Source organism: Meleagris gallopavo, chromosome 16, assembly GCF_905368555.1.
Source record: "Meleagris gallopavo chromosome 16, MGAL_WU_HG_1.1, whole genome shotgun sequence".
Taxonomy (NCBI): Eukaryota; Metazoa; Chordata; class Aves; order Galliformes; family Phasianidae; genus Meleagris; species Meleagris gallopavo.
Window position 1 is genome coordinate 5,004,283 of NC_139419.1, and position 18,103 is coordinate 5,022,385.

Sequence of the window (18,103 nt, forward strand, 5' to 3'; positions counted from 1 at the left end):
AGCGGGCGGAGAGTGGGAAGGGGCGGGGCTTCCCCGCGAGGGGGCGGGACGGCGGTGTGCGCGTGCGCAGTGCGAGGGCGGGGCGGGGCGGGTGGCAGTGCCGGCGCGGTGGGCGGCCCCGCGGCGGCGGCTCGGGATGTCGGGCTGCCTGCTGGTGACGTAGCGCCGCTCGCGCCGCGGGAAGGGCTGCGCCAGAGCTCCGGGGCCCTCCGCCGTTTCCTTCCCCGGTCCGGAGCCGGGGCCCGGCCCCGCGTCTCCCCCCGCCATGGGCGCCGGCGCGGTGGCGGCGGCGAGCAGGGCACGGCGCGGAGCCGGGGCCGCCGCCGCTGGGCATGTGCCAGGCTGGGCCGCCGCGTGAGCAGCCCGGGAGCCGTACCTTTGTCCGCCCGCCCGCCCCGCGGCAGCGCGAAGCGTTTTTAAATTTCCCCTCTCTCGCCGTTTCGTCCGTTGCTTCGCCGCCGCTCCCCTGGGCGAGCCGTGAGTTGGGCCCCGGGAGGGGAACGGCCGGGGGAGGGGCGGGACGGGGTGGGTCACGCACCGGGAGCGGGGCTGTGGGGCGGGGGGGAACGGGGAGCTCGGGGCGACGGGCAGGGCCCGGCCCGGCGTGGGCCTGGGGAGCGGGCGGGAGGGTGGGGGGAGAAGCGCTCTACCGGTGTTTGCCCTCACGTTGCCCCCCGGTGCTCCCCCGGCAGGGCCATGAGCAGCAGCCCCGCGGCCCGGAGCGGCGGGCGGCCCGGAGAGCGCTGAAGGAGCGGGGGGCAGCGGGCACACTATGGCCGGCAGCGGCTACACGGACCTGCGGGAGAAGCTGAAGTCCATGATGCCTTACCGGGACGGCTCCAAAGGGCCCCGAGAGCCCCCCGAGCCCCCCTACGAGCGTAAGCGGCGGTACCACGAGGACTCCGGTTCGGATCCCAGCGATTATGAGGAGCAGAAGGAGGAGGAAGAAGCCCGGAAAGTGAAAAGCGGCATTCGTCAGCTTCGCCTCTTCAGCGCTGAGGAGTGTGCCAAGATCGAAGCTCGCATTGACGACGTGGTGTCCAGGGCTGAGAAAGGGCTCTACAAAGAGCACACGGTGGATCGAGCCCCGCTGCGGAACAAGTATTTTTTTGGGGAGGGTTACACCTATGGGTCTCAGCTGCAGAGGAGAGGCCCTGGGCAGGAGCGCCTGTACCCGCGTGGGGAGGTGGATGCCATCCCTGAGTGGGTGCACGACCTGGTGATCAGGAAGCTGGTGGAGCACCGGGTGATCCCCGAGGGCTTTGTGAACAGTGCCGTGATCAACGACTATCAGCCCGGGGGCTGCATTGTCTCCCACGTGGACCCCATCCATATCTTCGAGCGGCCCATCGTCTCGGTGTCATTCTTCAGCGATTCTGCGCTCTGCTTCGGGTGTAAGTTCCAGTTCAAACCCATCCGGGTGTCGGAGCCCGTGCTGTTCCTGCCAGTGAAGAGAGGAAGCGTCACGGTGCTCAGGTAACTTGCTGTGCTGGCCTCTGTGTGGCTGTGTGCTGAGATGTGGTTGTGTAATGCTCATTACGAGACAGGCGGGCACGCGCCCCGATGGCAGTTTGGGCTCATCTGCCTTTAGACGTGCAGCACGAGGGGTCAGGGCGCCCTGCTGTCACAGTGGATGGTGATGGGAGAGATGGGGGCTATTTCCTTTTTGTAGAGGTCCAGATCTGAGTGTGGTCACTTGTGGGGTTGGGCTTTCCCACAGTTCCCGTGAACAGTGGAAATGTGTATCGAGATACAAAATGGATCCCATGCCCGTGAGCTGGCTGAGACAGAGCTCCTGGTTCTATTCTTAGCTTGGCCTTCCTGACGTGACCTTAAGTGTAGAGAGGTGGTGTGAGTAGCCTCATCCCAGTCCATGAATTGAGACAGACAGACCCTCACCTGTGGGACACTGATGGGGGAGACCTGAGCGCAGACCCTTGTGGGACCATCCCTTGGAGGTGCAGCGTAAACGCAGCACGACAGCAATGCTTGCAGCTTGCAGGCATGAGAAATGCCTTTACTGGTGTTCCTGCAAGCAGGGGAAGCGCAGTGGAGGTGAAATGACCTGCCCAAGGTCATGGAGCAAGCCAGCAGTGCAGCTGGGATTGGCACTGGGGAACGCTTGCTTCCTAATCACTGCTGTCCACCCGTGGGTGCACAGAGCCCCAGGCAGCAGGGGGACATCAGCATGGGCTGCTACACGTGGCCCCACGGAGCCCAGAAGCCCCTTGGTACCACGGAAGGCAGCTGGAAGCTGGTGCTGGGGCTTCCTGCCTTGCTCAGCACAAGTCCCTCTTGTCCTGAAGGTCAGAGTGCTCTCTGCCAGCAGTGGGATGGCCCAAACTGTGCCAACGGTGCTCTGAGCGACCAGCGATATCTTTTGGGGGGAGAGGGGGGGCTGATGAACATCCAGGCCAGTTTTTCAGGGCTCCCCAGTGGTAACCCAATCCTGCACTCCAGCTTGTAAAGCGATCGCTGCAGGGTTCGGGAAGGAATTTTCCCCCCCACGTCCGTCGTGCTGTTGACTGGTGCATCAATAATAAATGCCGGGAGCTCACATCACTTTTATCTGGGAAAAGCGGCGCAAACATTAACTAATCCTCATCGTACCCCCTGCGTTAGGTAACTTGTGCAGATTATCGAGGGATGAGAGAGCCAGCGAGAGGACACGGCAGCAGGGAGGGCTCTCCCGAGGCTAAGGACGTTCGCTATGGTGCATGAGGCTGGGGCAGGGAGCGTGCAGAAGGGCAGAGGTCAGCGCTGGGAGGGAGCCATGGGGAAGTGCCCTTTTACTGCAAGAGCACTGCGTGCTCGGCAGCCCCTGATCCGGCATGTGTGTGAGACATGAGAACTTTCTACCTTCGTTTTCCTGCCAGTGATGTGAACCGCTGCAATGCCTTCCCCTGGAGAAGGTACTGTTTTCACCAGGAAACCTCTGGTGGCCCTCAGTGTGAAGTGGGATTGGGATTCCTGCAGCACTCTCTGGGATGAGGAGCAGTGTTTGCTCCAGGACAGGAGAATCGCGTTTTCTCGTCCTTTACACCACCACTCCTCCAGAACTGCTGGGAAGAGAGGGCAGCTATGGTTTCCCAGAATGGGAGTGTGTTCCGTGCCAGGCCCTGTGTGTGTCACATGCAGGGTTCGTGGTCTGGGTGCTGCAATCTGTTCGTTGGAATGGCTGAAGCAGTCGTACTGAGCAAGTCAAGGTGTTTTTAATGCCAGAATAGGAAAGTTGGTGTCTGGGCAGCCCAATGCTGGCTTTGCTAGCTTCATCCAGCAGTTAGATGTTCTCGCTTTCCAGCAAATAATAGACTGTAAAATGGAGATTGTTTCGATTTCAGTGCAGCAGTTAGCAGCTACTTAGCACTCACTTAAGAGTGATTTTGCCAGTGATTCTTCTGTGATGATACTGTCCCGGCCAGATAGGAGTTGGTGGACCGGCAAACCTCCTCTTCTCCATTCTGAGGTCTGATAGCAGAGAGGAGATGTGCAGCACGGCAGGAGGACCTCAGGGGTGCAGGGGTGTACCTCTGGATCCAGTTCTCAGTCACATTTAAGCCAACTCTCCAAACTTGGCTTTTTCTCCTCCCAGTAAACAGTTGCTGAAGGCAGTTGCCCTGGAGATAGGAAAACGGCGCAGATAGAAACAGAGTGCTTGTAATGTCTGCTTCCAGCACTGCTGGGTCGGGGCTGCTCCGTTTGTTTGTTGCCGTGTGGATATCCTGGGGATCTAAAGAGAGCTCCCGCGTTTCTCTGCCCCCACATCTCCAGCCATCTCTTCCCAGGTCATGCATGTCCTACTCTCAGCAATATGTGCAAAACCGACGCGAGGGGTTTCCCCATTTCCCTGACCCGATGCTCTGTCTCTCCCTGGGGGTAGGTTCAGGTTTATTTCAGTTAGGCTTTGCCTCGTGGCACTGCATGTGCAGCACATTGCTAGTTAAACTTTACAGTAAACCGAAGCGTTTGTCTAACAACGCTGTGGTGTTTGCAAATACTGAACCTCCTTCGGGCTGTGAAGTATTCTCTGACAGCGTGTTAGGTTTTAAGTGTCCTCTTCGAAGAGTTTTGGAGGTGGAACAGGAATTCTGGTGGCTGTGCTGCATACCTGAGGACAAAGGCTGAGCCATCCCAGCCACCGCTGCTCAGCCCTTTGCTCTGCCATCGAGGTATTTTTTTCTGTTTGCATTCCTAGCGCTGATTTACCCTCATATGTTCCAGGAGAGGACCCCCCAGGCCCTCTCTGCAGTGGCTGCAGGGTTTGTCCCTTTGCTGCACATCGTCTAGGCCAGGAGGAAATGGCAGCGGCGTGTTGCAGTGCTGTGGGGCTCAAGCAGCCCGAGTCAGGCTGCAGTGCGCCTCAGCCGTCGGCTTGCTGAAGTTGGTTGCTCACTGGACCATGTTTATGAGGAGCTTTTTTTCCCGTTTAAAGAAAAAACCAACAAAATAATTCAATAAGCATCAATCAGTAGAAGCAGTGTGGAGGAGATGGAGGAACTTGCACATCCGCCTGGGGAACATGTGCTTTTGGAGGAGAGAAAGGGAGCTGGGTGGGGTGTGGAGGCTCTGGGATGGGCAGCTCCAGCCGGGCTGCGCACTGCAGCACACAGGAGATCTCGACACCTGGAGAGTTTTTGTTGGATTTCCACATAGTGCATCTGAGCACTGTGGTTGGAAGTGCAAAGCTGCGGTTAGCCAGAGGAGTAAATTGCTAATGGTAACGTTTCCACAGCTCTGAGCTTGTGCACGGACTGGCTTTCCTTCTGAAGGTGGCGATGCTCAGTGCACAGAGCGGGTCTGTTCCCTGCTGCACAGAGCAGCGCTGGGAGCGTCGTGACGTTTGTGTCTCTTGTTGTCTAGAGGCATGGCTGATGGCAGTGCTGCTCGGAGCCTCTGGGGAATGAACCTGCTTTCTTCCCAGCTGGAGGAACCACTGCACAACTGCCTGGATTAGACATCTTTCCAGAAAAGTCTGAGCCCTCAGCAAAGGCCCTTGGTGCCTCAGCTTTGCTCAGAGCAAGCCCTGCGTGTGCTGGTGGTGATGAGGCAGAGATCTGTTCCAGCCCTGCTCCAGCCGGTTGATGCCGCATCGGTGCTTTGTGGCAGCAGCTTTTTCAAACCGCAGGTGAAGCCTGAGCTCAGTAACTGCTCCGGCCTGGCCCTATCCAGCCCCTGGAAGTATTTCTCTAGAGATTGTGCAGAGCTTCAGGGCTTGCTTTCTGCTGATGTTTATGCAAAAAATCTCTGCTTCTATCTCCATATGAATCACTAATGTTGTGGCTTTGTGTTAACTCTTCTGGACTGAAAAAGAGATGTGGGGAGGAGCTGTGAATATGTAAGATCCAAGAGATTAGTTGGGGTCAAGGTGTTAGTTGGGCCTGTGGGTGGCATCTGTGCTTCTCCTCGTTCATCTGAAAGGTGCTCTGGGCTGCACGCGTCATGCTCAGGTGTTCTCGTAAGTGTTTTTGTGGGCAGCAATTTAGGACTTTCTTTCCTGGATCATTCCTGCCCCTATGCTTTGGTTTTGTCCTCCAGGCAAGAGCAGAAATCCCTGGGCACGTCCTTGATATCCTTATGGGGGTTTTGTTGCAGTGCGTGTCTCTTCACTTCATGCTCTTGGCTGCCATCAGGATGTGGTGAGGCCAGGATAGGCCAAGAGGGTTTTGCTGGCACCAGCAGGGCAACTGTGACCCAACCAAATAACCTCTTTCTGTTCCTCAGCTCAGTGCTTCTGCAAACCCCTCTGCAAGAAGGCTGTGCAGAGGTTCTCCCCATGCTTGGCAAGGTGCAGGCTGAGTTCCCGCCATCAGTGTGGCACTGGGGCTGACTGACAGTCCCCCTTAGGGTCTGGAGCAACAGGACTACTGCTTTGGGACCATAAGCTCTTAAAACTGCTTTGGAAGTGAGCTGAGAGCCGGTTCCTGTATGGGGATAGCTATGGGAGGCTGAGCTGACATCTTGCACAGGTCTCGAAGCAGCCATCCTCCTGATGTTTGCTGAGGATGTGCTGAGCTGAATATTAACGTGGATGATATTAACGGATTCGCTGGAGCTTGACGCAGAGATTCCTGGAATGTAATAGAGCATTATTAGAAGCCCCTCTGCATTGCACTGTGTTGCTCTGCAGCCCCCTTGAAGGGGCAAGGGACGGTCAGCAGCTCCTCTTCTGGTGGATCTTAGGTCTGAGCTGCCTTCTCAAAGCAGCAAATCTCTCTTTGAGCAAGAGGTGAGCGTTTCTAGATGAGTGGGTGAATTACCTAACCAGATAAAGGGAACCTGCTCCTATTCCAGAGAGGGCGTGCGTGTGTGTGTGTGTCTAGCTGCAAACCCACATGAAACAGCTTCCAACCTTCATGTGAGGCTGGGAGCACAGCACTGCCCCTGGGAAGCACAGTGGGATTTCTTGGAGACAAGCGGTTCCTGTGTTGGGTTCACCCAGGGCATGTTGTGCTGGCGTTCAGCACTCCTTCACCCCGAGGCCTTCCTGTCCTCGTCGGCCATTTCAGGAGGCGTTTCGCTTCTCCTTCCCCATGCCAGACTGGATGAGGCTGCTGTGCACAGCAGCAGGCAGAGGGCAGCCCACCCCTCATTAGCACCTGTAATGATGGTGAGGCGGGTGAGTGTCAAAGACCCCCTCAAAGATGCTCCGGCAGCAGCTGCTTGTCAGTGCCTCTGGTTACACACCGTGTCAGGGCGCACTGTGCATCTTGGTGATGATGGATGGCTTTTTCTCAGTGAGGTGCTTGAGAGCAATGCGGTGATTTTTTTTTTATTCTCTTGCACGCTAATCTCTTGATGAAGCTTTCGTAAATGAATTGACTGAATTTACACCCCATAAACTCATTTTCAACATGACTTATTTCATGATGTTGTGGCAGGTGGCAGTTTCCTCTGGTGTATGCTAAAAAAAAAAAAAAAAAATTAAATCAACAATTAAGAAAAAAAAAGGCCTGACTGTTACCATGCTCGTTCTGCAAACCCAGCTCCTGTGTGCCTGGGGAATGGTGTGGTGTTTGGAGGAGGAATTTGTGGGGGAAGTTGGGAAATGGCTGGCCAAAGCGTGCTGCTGAGCCTGGCAACCGCTTTACCCTCCTGCCTGTCATCTTTCTCACCACGGCTCTTTGTTTTTGTTGTCAGTGGATACGCAGCCGATGAAATTACACACTGTATTCGACCACAGGACATCAAGGAGAGAAGAGCTGTCATCATTCTTCGAAAGTAAGTGTTGAAGCTTTCTGGACAGTAAGGCACCCTTGGATGCGGTGGTGTTATTTTTACGATGCTTTGCAAGGAAGGCTTTAAAAAGATGCCTTGCTTGTTGATGTGCTGAGCTGACCTTAAATCTTCGCTAGATCTCCCTCTGATGCTCATTTGTGTCCTGCCATACCCATCACTTGGTCAATGGAACTTGTTACTGCAGAGTTAATCACTTCTTGGCTCTCTGCAGCAGTACTTCGTTGTTGTACCTGAGTTTGCCAGCACTGTTGGTGTCCAAGCACCTGGCTTTCATTGCCTGCCTAACCCCAAGCAGCTGGGGTTTCAGACTCTTGCTTTGGGCTGCACGTTCAGGTGTCTGATCGTATGATACCAACATAGCTGAGTCACCTGGACAGTCCTTTGAAGCTGATGCTTATGATAAAGAATCTTCTATAAAGCAGACTGCTTTCTTGGTAGCATGCCTTTCATTTCCTGGAAGGGAGAGGAAGGTTCTGGCTTTGAAGGGAAATGAATGCAGCAAATTCAGCAGTCAGTTTACAGAGCTCATCCTTTGAGGGTGGTGCTGGGAAGCCAAACTCTGTGAGTTGCTCTGTTTTAGAAGATGTGTTGTCTTGGTCAGCTGATGGTATTTCATCAGTTGATTTGACGTAAACCCAGAGAAAACCATGGGCATGGTGGCAGGGTTGCAGCTGTGGCTCAGGCTGGCATGAGGCTAGCAGAAAAGCAGTCTAGATTCAGAGTTCTGGAACTTCTGGGCAGCCTAGCTGGTTCCAAAACGAATCTGGTGACATTGTGGAGATAAGGCACAAAGCCAGCAGAGTGCAGTTGGACATCTGGATAGAGAGACCCATGAAATGAAGGCAAATGAAGCAGCCCTGAGGCATTAGCACAGCAAAATCAGAACAGACCTAGGGAGGCAGGACGAGATGTGGCAGGTGACAGAATAGGATGACAGATGGATTGGAATCATGCCCTCTGGTTGCTGGTTATTGACACGATGGGGGTAAGGTGAGATGGCTAACAACTGTTAGGTTCAACTTGTTGGTTTCTACAGCCAGTGAGAAGCAGTGAGTGCTAATGAACCCAGATCCCATAGCAAGAAAGGCCTGAATTTAGGTGCTCTGGGACAGAGAAGCTGCCTGTCCCAAACTGTGGAGCAGTTCCTTGGAAAAGACAGCTCTGGCTGCGTAAACTAAAGCTGCTGAAGTAGTGCAGGTGTATAATGTACCTGTTTAAAGCAGCTCTACTTCTTGCCTTCATCAGCCTCTATAAGCTAAGGATGTTATTTCATTCTAGTCTGGCTGCCCTCAAAGTGCACCTGGCAAGCATGTAGCTAGCCAAGGCATCCTGCCTGGCTGACCCGGGCAGTGCTGCTGAACAGACGGGGCCTGTTAGCACCCAGCAGAGCCATGCTGACTGCATTGGCTCAGCCATCCTTCTGCAGCAGTGCGCCCTTCTGGCTTCCCTAGAGGAGCCTGAATTGCTTAGTGTCAGAGCAAAAGTGTCTCTGCCCAGTCATGCACAGACAGCCATGGGCTGGCTGGCTGGACTGGCAGGCTGAATGCAACCACAACAGGATTTCTCTCTGAGAAAAGTGGGAACTCTCCGGTCATTATCTTTGTTTAATCTCCATAGAGCTTAGCGATCCCGGGGGATGCACGGCCACCGCCTGTTTGCCAAGGGGTGCACTCTGACTGTTGCCAAATAGAGCTCATGAATTGTGGCTTATCCCTTGTGACGGGGACTGTCTCCTTGGCTGGCCCTAGGCGCAGGCATGCACGCACAGCAGGGCTGCGGTGACCTTTGTCTGCGCCTGCATCCCTGGAGCATCTCTACTGCCGTTCCCCAGTCCCAGATCATGCGACTGGTGCAGTCTGAATTAGCAAGTTATGCAACCAGGAAAACAGCCGCTTCCACGAGCAGCCTGCATGCACGCGAGGCTGGGGAGCAGCCTGTGACCTCGTAAAACTCATCTTTCATGGTGAGAATGAGCCCGGAGCTTTCCAGAAGAATCAGGCACCCTGCGGTTGTGTCGCAGCGGCATAAACTTTGCTGCTTGCAGGAGCTGTGAATAAGCTGGCAAAGGCTGCTGGGCCCCAGACTCTGGAGTCTGGATCTGTTGCCTCCGCTCTGGGCACGTGGTTCTGGAGACTGTTCTCCTGACGCTGCCAGCAAAAACTGAGCTGGAGAAGTGGCTGGGTTTTTCAGGATGCTTCAGAGCAGCGTGGTTACCAAGTAGGTCAGCAGCACTTCAGAGCTGCTGCGTGATGGTATTTGCAGTGCTCCCTGCGTGTTGGAGCACAGGGCTGCAGGGAGCCAGCGAAGTTCAGAAGCTTTGAGCAAGGGGGAAGGAATGATGCGCTGGATTTCAAGAGATGCTCAGAGAGGTCGTGTGGGAGGTGGGGGGTAAAAATGAGACCTGTTCAGGTGGGTCTTGAAAGTCATTTTAGAGGTCTTACACAGCCACATTTAAGCAATTCTTCGTAGGCCATCACACAGGGGAGTTATTTTATTTAACTTGAACTTTGGTAGGTAATTTACTTTCATTTTTAGCATGGCTCTTGCTTCTCTCCACTCCTGCAGCACAAATCTGTATTGCTCTGTGGAGACAGAGCATGGCTGATATCCTCTTGCCTTTGCAGTATATTTGCTGTGATTTTTTTATTTTTAATTGCAATCATGTAGTTGTCATATTTAAGAGGTACTTGAATGACCTAACTTCTCTAGGGCAGGATCAGCAATGCCTTTACTGTTCTAGCTGCATTGGTCCAGTCCTGGTGCTGAGAATGGCTCAGGCTGATGGCTTTGCAGCCTGGCCAGCTGCCTGTGGAAGTTTTCTTCATTTCTGGCATACCCACCTTCATTTTTGCCATCCTGGCATCGCCCTGGTTAACTGGAGAGTCTCTTCCTGGAGGCACAGAGGAAGCTTGGCAGTTGAACTTGCTTCATAACAGGAGTTTAGGTTAGAATTATCTTGCTTCAAAAGCTAAGGTTAAGCACTGAGGGACAAGTAGTGATTCTTCCCTTTCTTTTACCCAGACCCCTCTGGTATTCAGCCCTGATCCTGTGGAAGCAGACAGGCTGCAGGAACAGCATCAGGATGCCCTTTTTTTCCAGGAAGTGGCACTGTGGGTCACCAGCACCATCTTTTATTGTGTTTTGCTCATTCTTAGGCTTCAATTTGTGCTTTGAAATAGACTTTAGAAGTTTTTGCAAATTGAACCTGGTAACTACGTTGTGCTGGGAGATGGTGATAGCACCACGCGAAGGCATTGCTCTGTCAAGCTTTCATTTGTGCCGCACAGCCATTGCTCAGCCTCTTGCCTCTCTCCATACATGCATAGAAGCTGCTGGCTGCAGCCATACCTGGGCCAGGAGCAGTGGCAGCTTTATTCCAGCACGAACTGCTGTGCTGCTGGAGGGGCTGTGGTGTGGCTGCTGGTTACTAAATCTTCTTCTGACTTGTGCTTTGACTCCTGCCTTAAACTTCTTATTCGAGCTGAGAAATGCCTGACCCCATGAGATCTCAGACACAGTAAGGAGTTTCCAGATAGAAGCAGTTATTATCAGTGTTGGTGATGATGGATTTCACAGTGCATCTCCCAGATGGCTTAACTGGAGTTGCAAGTTATTGAAGAGTCACTGTGATTTCATAGGATGTCCCAGGTGCTTGAACACCTTTGCTCAATATCCTATCGCTGTGATTGCAGTGAGCCAGCACCTTTCCTGTCCATGGTGGCCGTGCTGACCCCTAAGCTTTCCTCTGTCTTTAGAAAGCAGTAAAGATTAAAAGCTGAAGCTTCAAGTAGGAAGAAGCTGCAGCTTGTTCTTCTGTTGGATGTAACAGTCCTGACCCTCTTTCAGAGCTGAGTGCTTGGGATTGAGGGTTCTACTTCAGTGCATCTAGGACAAATACCTATTGCAGCCTGCTAGCAATTCAGTTGAAATACTTTGCAAATTCTCTTTTTTTTTTTTTTTTTTAATATTTGCAGAACAAGACTAGATGCCCCTCGATTGGAAACAAAATCGCTGAGTAGCTCTGTGTTGCCACCAGGTTACGCCTCTGACCGCCTGTCAGGAAGCAACAGGGACCAGATCTTGAAACCAAAGCGGTCCCATCGCAAAGCAGATCCCGATGCTGCTCACAGGTATGTTGATCTTGGCTAGGGGTGAGGTTTTGGATGTTATCTCTGGGTCACCAAACAGCTGAGGTCTCTGGCACGAGAGTTTGTGCAGCGTGCTTACAGCATCCTGGTTTGCACCACTTTGCCAGGAGCTGGGAAGCACCTCCCAGATGTGTTCTGTGGTGTATGGATCTGTGTTATCAGTGAGGTTCTTTATACGTTCCTCCTAGGCTTGTGGGGACTAAGCTCTGGCTGTAAGCAGCTTACATTGTTTATCGTGTGAATGGCATAATGAAGAAGCAATAGATTTGGCTGCCTCTTGATAATGCAGTCATTCAGAACAATGGTTTCCCTGCAGCTAATTATTTTTGACCTCTATTGCCAAGCAACCTGTGCAGGTGTGTTGAAGTATATTATGAAAGCAGTCTTCGAGGTTTTGTGAACTGGGAAGGGTGAAGGTCTCCTTGGGAAGCTCCATAGTGCTACTTTGCTTCCAGAGCTGTGTGTATATGTTTTTGTGTGTGTGAGTGTGTGTGTAAGCAAACTGTGGATGCGTAAGCCTGACCTACAAGAGAGCTCCTTGCTGAAGCTCCAGACAGCTTGAGTTCTGTGGCAAGGCTTCCCTTAAACACCACCTTGCTGTGTGTGAATGTACTGATAGCCAGTCTGCCAGCTGTCATGCAATATTCCTGGTATTCTTTAATTCTAAAGCTCCCCAAGGGTTGAGGTGGATTCTCTGCACATCATGCAAAACCAAAAGCCTGGCGTGGCTGTGGGGCTCAGCTGTTGTGAAGTTCCAGCCCGTGTTTCAACCTGTCCTGGTGAAGGAGAAGGGTGGGGATGGATTGTTTATGAGCAGTGATCAGAACTCAGGATGACTGGTCACATAGATCACGAAGAGAAGCGAGGCTGCAAATAAAATCTTACCTCTGAGCATGCAGTGCTCCTGTGTGTGATTAAGGGAGTGGTCATGCAGGGCAAAGTCTGCAGATCCGTGAGAGCTGATGTGAAGGTGGAGATGCACCTTACTGGGATGCGAGCTCAGCACAGTCCCCTGCAGTGGATGGTATCTAAAGACTCTGAAGGGTCCAAAAGTACTGCAGGTAAATAGCTCAGATAGCACATCTGTCAGAGGAACTCAGTAGTTGCCACCTGGGATAAATTTGAGTGGTCTGTGCAGCCGTGAATCCTTCCAGCATGGTCATACCATGAACTGAACTGATTGCAGGTGAGAGCAGAGGCAGCTTTACATAAATACTAATTGCAATGTGATAATGTTTGAGAGAACTAGTAGAAAGGACAAAAGAGCTCAGAGTTGTGGTTTAATCCTGCACTGTAAGTATCCTAGCAGCTTAGCACGGAGCTGAGCTCGTTCTTGAGCTCCTCTGTAGGAGGCAGACCTCTCTTCCAAAGGAATGTTTGTTGGTACCACAAGCTGCACTTCAGGAGGGCTGATCAGGCTGTTGGAGGTCTCCCTGGTGGAGATAAAGACCAAAGCTCACTATGTGAAGGCTAAGAACTCACGCTTGTACAAGAAAAGTTCTCTGGTTTTTCATGGGACGTGCAACTTGGCGATGTGCTCCTGCTCTGTTGAGAGCCGTGGACTTAGTACTGGGAGAGCAGTGTGGAAAAAGTCACTCATAATGCTCAACATATGCAGAAATCCAGATGGTATCCGCACAGGGAGTGCTTAAATCCTGCTGTGGATGTGTTCTCACTTCCTCTTTCTCTCTTTCTCCATAGGCCACGGATTCTAGAAATGGATAAAGAGGAGAACAGGCGCTCAGTCCTCTTACCAAAACATAGGAGACGGAGCAACTTCAGCTCTGAGAACTATTGGCGAAGGTCTTACGAGTACACGGAGGACTGTGACGAGGAGGAGGAGGATGGCAGCCCAGCTAGGAAAGTTAAAATGAGGCGACACTGAGGAATGCACTTTCCAGGCTTGTGGAGCTGATGAGATTGGCCTCTAGTCTGTGAAAACTTTCTCCTCCCTCTGGCTATTTTCCATTTAGCTTCAGTTTTGGTTTTTCCTTTCAGGCTGAAGAGTAAACAGGAAGGATCTAGCGATTTGTTTTTATGAATGGAGGAATGCTGAGACGTGTGTAAGGATGGAACATGTCCAATTACACGTGGTGTCCTGAGTTATGGGTCTAATGGGCATTTCTACCATAGGAAGCAGATAACGTTATGCCAGGCTCTCTGTTGGAATTTCTTTGAAAACACCAAAAAGTTTAACTGTTTCATTGCGCAAGATTCAAGAATTGTATTTTGTTTTGTTGGTTTCTTTTTTTTTTTTTTTTTTTTTGCTTTAACTTTCTTCTTTTCCAAATGTTCTAAATATGATGTTGTTAGACCCCAGGAGCTGAAATTCTCTGTGGTGGCCTCATATTCCTTGCTTCACCAAAGGGCTCCTTGGTATGCTTATACCTAGTTGTTGTTGGGTTGTGTTTTAAGGGTGTGTCCTGCAGTAACTGGAAGTTTGAAGCTTTGCAGACTCCTTTTGCTGCATTGATTACAAAGGATTTAGGACATTTGTGTTGCACTTTAGTACCAGTTTTAAATGCCATAGATTTCCTTTCCAGTCCGTTTTCCCTAACCAGCTTGGGCTCACAGCTTTGTGTCCCTGTGCTGCCCTCTCCAAGAAGAATGTACTCAAGCTCTGGTTTCTCAGTGCTATTCTGACCAGTGATCTGTTTTGGCTGAGGATGGAGCCATGGCTGGCTTCACTAGTGTTGGTCCAGTGCTGACCTGAGGTCCGTATTGGAGCCTGGGAGCTGCAGAGCAAGGGACTGCATTGAGTATGTGCTGCTTTCCAGAGCTAGAGACAGCAAAGAGGAGTGGGAGGGAGGCTGTGCTAGGGGGAATGCTTGCCTTGGGACCCCCTGAGAAGACTTGGGGTGCTGCTGGGTACAGAGGAGCTCTGTTTTGGCCCACAGGATGTTTGTCAGCTATCACTGCAGCAGTTGTCTGATGCCTTCTTGTTTCTGTGTGTATTCTGGGGTAGGGACTCTGCTTGCCCCAGGAGGTGATGAGAGGCGTGAGACATCTCACCCTGTGGAGGTAATGTTAGAAGTCTGCCTTCTTCCTTGTCTTTTCTCACCAGTTTGTGTTTTCCCTGCCTGAAATCTGTGTTTTGCAGGTTTGGGGCCCAACACCATATTTAGAACCCTACTTTTAAGAAACTTTCTCCAATTGATTCTTCGAACCCAAGTGTTGGCAGTTATAAGGAGTAGTCTTATTTTTAAATTTTTACTGCTTTGTTCTTCCTTGAATTGTAGTTTTTCTTAGTGTTGTGTCCTCTACTCTTCATGATCTGCACGCTTGGCAATAAAAAGATGTAATATATTTTGAAACCCGTTTGCTGCTGTCTTGAGGAGCTACCGGTCAAAAAACGGGCACTGTTCCTTAGTGATGACATCTGGGTCTCATTGTCTTTTTCCTTCCCTGCTGACTTCTGCAGCTCCCACCACTCGTCTGCCCTTTGGCTCACTGCTGAAGCTGGATCTAGCAGTGACGCTAGTGCAAAGGAAATTGCTGTCACCTTCAGCACGGCACTGAGCTGCGGGAGGTTTTGTAGGTGAGGCTCCTACTGCCTGTCTTTGATTCTCTTGATCTGATTGCTTTCCTGGTGAGAGCTCTCATTGGCTCGCTGTGGAGCTTTGAGAGCAGCCTCATGGCCAGCGTTCGAAGGCACTTACCTACCTGTCTTGTCTGCCCAGAAATCTGGAAGTTCATGCATCTGGGACTTCTGAAAGGCTATTATCAGTCCACACTCAGCATTTTGAAGCAGCATTCCTCCCATTCCTAGCTTGCAGCAGAGAATCCAGGCCATCTCTTGGCTACAAACCCCATCTTGGAAAGCTTGGCATTCCCCAGCAGCAAAACAGCATGCAGGGAGCAGCGATCTCTTCTCCTCCTTATGGCTGGTGTCTGCAAACATCTCTGGCAAGATAGAAACCTGCTAGTGGGATGCTTGGGGTGGCTGTTCCTAATCCTGGTTTTGCTCTGGACATGCCCCATTCCCTCCAAGGGCATTAGGCTGTGCTGCTTTGTTCTGCTGGCAATAGCAGGGCAGAGCCACCTGTGCTCCCTTGCTGGAGGTCTCTGCTCTGCACAGCCTGCTCTCCCCCTCTCCCAATTTTATGCCTACCTCTGCAATATGGATACTATACTCTGGTGTCTCAACTCACAGTGAAGGCAACCTGCCTTCCCGGGGCCACTCCCTGAAGCAGCAGGAGCACTGTGACTCCCATGGGACAAGATAATTTCCACTGAAGGCTGAACAAAGCACCCTGAGGTCTTACCTCCTTGCCTGGTACCATCACCTCATCCCAGTCCTTGTGCGGTCTGTACCTGTGCAGGTATCCTGCTTGTCCCATAGGGTTTTGTATTCCTGCATGCCACCTCTGGGAGCTCTGCCCTCCTTTTCCCCATCCCAGGTCTGTGTTGTGGGTCTGAGCTGGCAGCCATTGCTGGAGCTGCTCTCCTGCCGCCCTCTGCTTCGTTTTGCTTTTAGTTTTCAAGCTGACTGCTTGGGGCTTGACACCTTGGCAAGAGTGGGACACAACCAATCTGACCCATAGGATCTCTTGGGCAAGAGTCCCCAGTGTGCAGGCAGGCCATCTCCCCCACTTGTATAGACATTTTATATACACACGGATGTATATGTGTAGATACATGGTTTTTTAACTCTTTTGCACTGAACAACATTGGGGTGAAACCTTGATTTGAAACAAGAAGACACATTTTTCACATGGATCCAGATGTCTAGATCCCTTACTGTGACCTGTTTGGTAAAACCGTGGCTCAAAACACTGCTGATGCTCGTACCTGTTCTCTGTCGTGGCTGTGTGAAGGCTTCGATCAGACCAGCAATGTGAGTCTGGTGTGGAGATGGACTCACGTGCAGGCCTGACCAGGTTGGCTTCTTTGTCTTCATATAATTCAGCCATGCAGTCCTAACTCCTCTCCATCCACCTGCAGCGTGCTGTGTAACCTCCTCGCCCGTCCTGGAGTATAAGGCTGTGTATGATGTGATGACCCCACGAGCACACAGACCCACAGCCCAGACCATGAGAACTGTCTTTCCTAAGGAAGGGGGAGGTAGATGAAAGTTGTCCCTGCTTTTCTGCAAAGGGAGGAATTTGGGTTTGCTGCCCTTACCTGCATGTTGAGAAGACTCGGCGATCCAACCAAGGCTCTTGTGTTGGTTGCGTAGGCTCCACTCGTCCTCTGGAAGAAAACCCAGAGCTGTTTGCCAGCAGTGAGAGGTGAGCTGGCCCAGGGAGGGGCTGTCAGCCCTGTGAGCAGCTCCCTGCCTGGTGGAGGCTGCCAGCTGTGATTTCCACCTCCCTGCAGCACGCAGGGAAGCCCCAGTTTCCACATCTAGCCCTGAACTCAGGGCTGGGACACCATCAGCCACTCGTGCTGGCTTCAGAGATGTCCCAACCCAAACCCATGGCTGGGAATGGACTGGAGGGGGGCTTAAAACATGGCCATGGGGTCTGGCTCCCCATCCAGTGGCAAATTGTCTTTTGTCTGCCAATCGCCTTCCTTTTCCTGGCGAGGAGGAGAAATGCTGAGCCGAGAACCACATCTCTGCTCCTTCCTGCCCCCCCTGCCCAAACTTACAAGTTCTGGCTGACTTTAATTTTGTTTTATAAAATTCTAATTTTTTTTGTTACAAATAATAATAATAAAAAAAGAATAAAAAATAAAAAAGAAAGTGGCAATATTTTTTTCTGTAAGCTTTTCCTAGGAAAAAGCGTGGTTTGTAACAAAGTTGTACAGTTCTGAAGTTTGAGATACGAGAAGTACTGTGTGAAGCGCTGTAAATGGGGCAGAGATTATTTTATGTACAGTCTGACGCAGGGGTGTACTTTTAATTCTGGTTGATTCTTAGGAAGAATTTGGTTCTTCACTGTCAGGGTTTGGAATTTCATGGTTTCATTATTATTTTTTTTTTTCTTGTATAGATTGCTGCATTAATTGAATAAAAGCAGAAAGCATCGCTGTGCCTGCCTGTGTGGTGGAGCTGGGATTGCTGTGGGAGAGGGGAGCTCTGGGAGGACACGTGTGCTGACCTAGAAACCAGGACGGGGTTGCAGTGGGTGCTCCCTGCCAGGTTCTCTGCTTCGGTCCCCCATGGGGCGGATGGCGACGATGTCCCTGTTGTCCCACCATTTTCTAGTCCTGAGGAAATGGGTCAAGCAAGGTGTCTGCACCCTGTGCTTCGGCCTCACTGAGGCCCCTTGTGGGCTGTGCCTCCTGTGAGAGGGCTGGATGCTGCTTGGCGTGGTTTCCTTCCTCTTCTTCTTCTTCCTCCTTCTCCACAGATTTCTCCCAAAGGAGAGCTGCTGCCCAGGCTGCGATGGGCTCACTGTGGCTGGAGGTGTTCGAGGACCATTGAGGCGTGGCACTGAAGGACGTGGTTTGGTGGCACAGTGTGGATGGTTCGGGGTTGGACTTGGTGACCTCAGAGGGTTTTTCCAACGAATGATTCAGTAGTTCCTGGCCAAGTCCCCATGCTGTGCCCACACGGTACCATCGCGTTCCTCCTGTCAGCGCACAAGAACCCTTCACACTAGGGGTGCCAGGACGGCTGCTGGCCGCCCTCTGTCCCCACCCCAAAGGCCCAACCTGCCCCTGGAGGGAACCTGAAGAGGGAAACCGAGGCACGAGGCCTCGCAGGGCGCAGCGCAACCCCGCAGTGTGCGGGCGGCCCGCCGTTACTCAGCGCGGAGTGCCGGCCCAGCCCT

At 52.1% G+C, this 18,103-nt stretch overlaps 1 protein-coding gene across 1 annotated transcript; it reads left to right on the plus strand.

Moving 5' to 3' along the window:
- Positions 1–337: 337 nt before the first annotated feature.
- Positions 338–17,355, plus strand: ALKBH5 (alkB homolog 5, RNA demethylase). The gene is made up of 5 exons (XM_085238087.1): positions 338–477; positions 693–1,476; positions 7,138–7,218; positions 11,211–11,366; positions 13,086–17,355. Exons 2-5 carry the CDS (start codon positions 773–775, stop codon positions 13,267–13,269), a joined length of 1,125 nt encoding a protein of 374 aa, XP_085094213.1. The 5' UTR covers positions 338–477; positions 693–772; the 3' UTR covers positions 13,270–17,355.
- Positions 17,356–18,103: the final 748 nt, after the last annotated feature.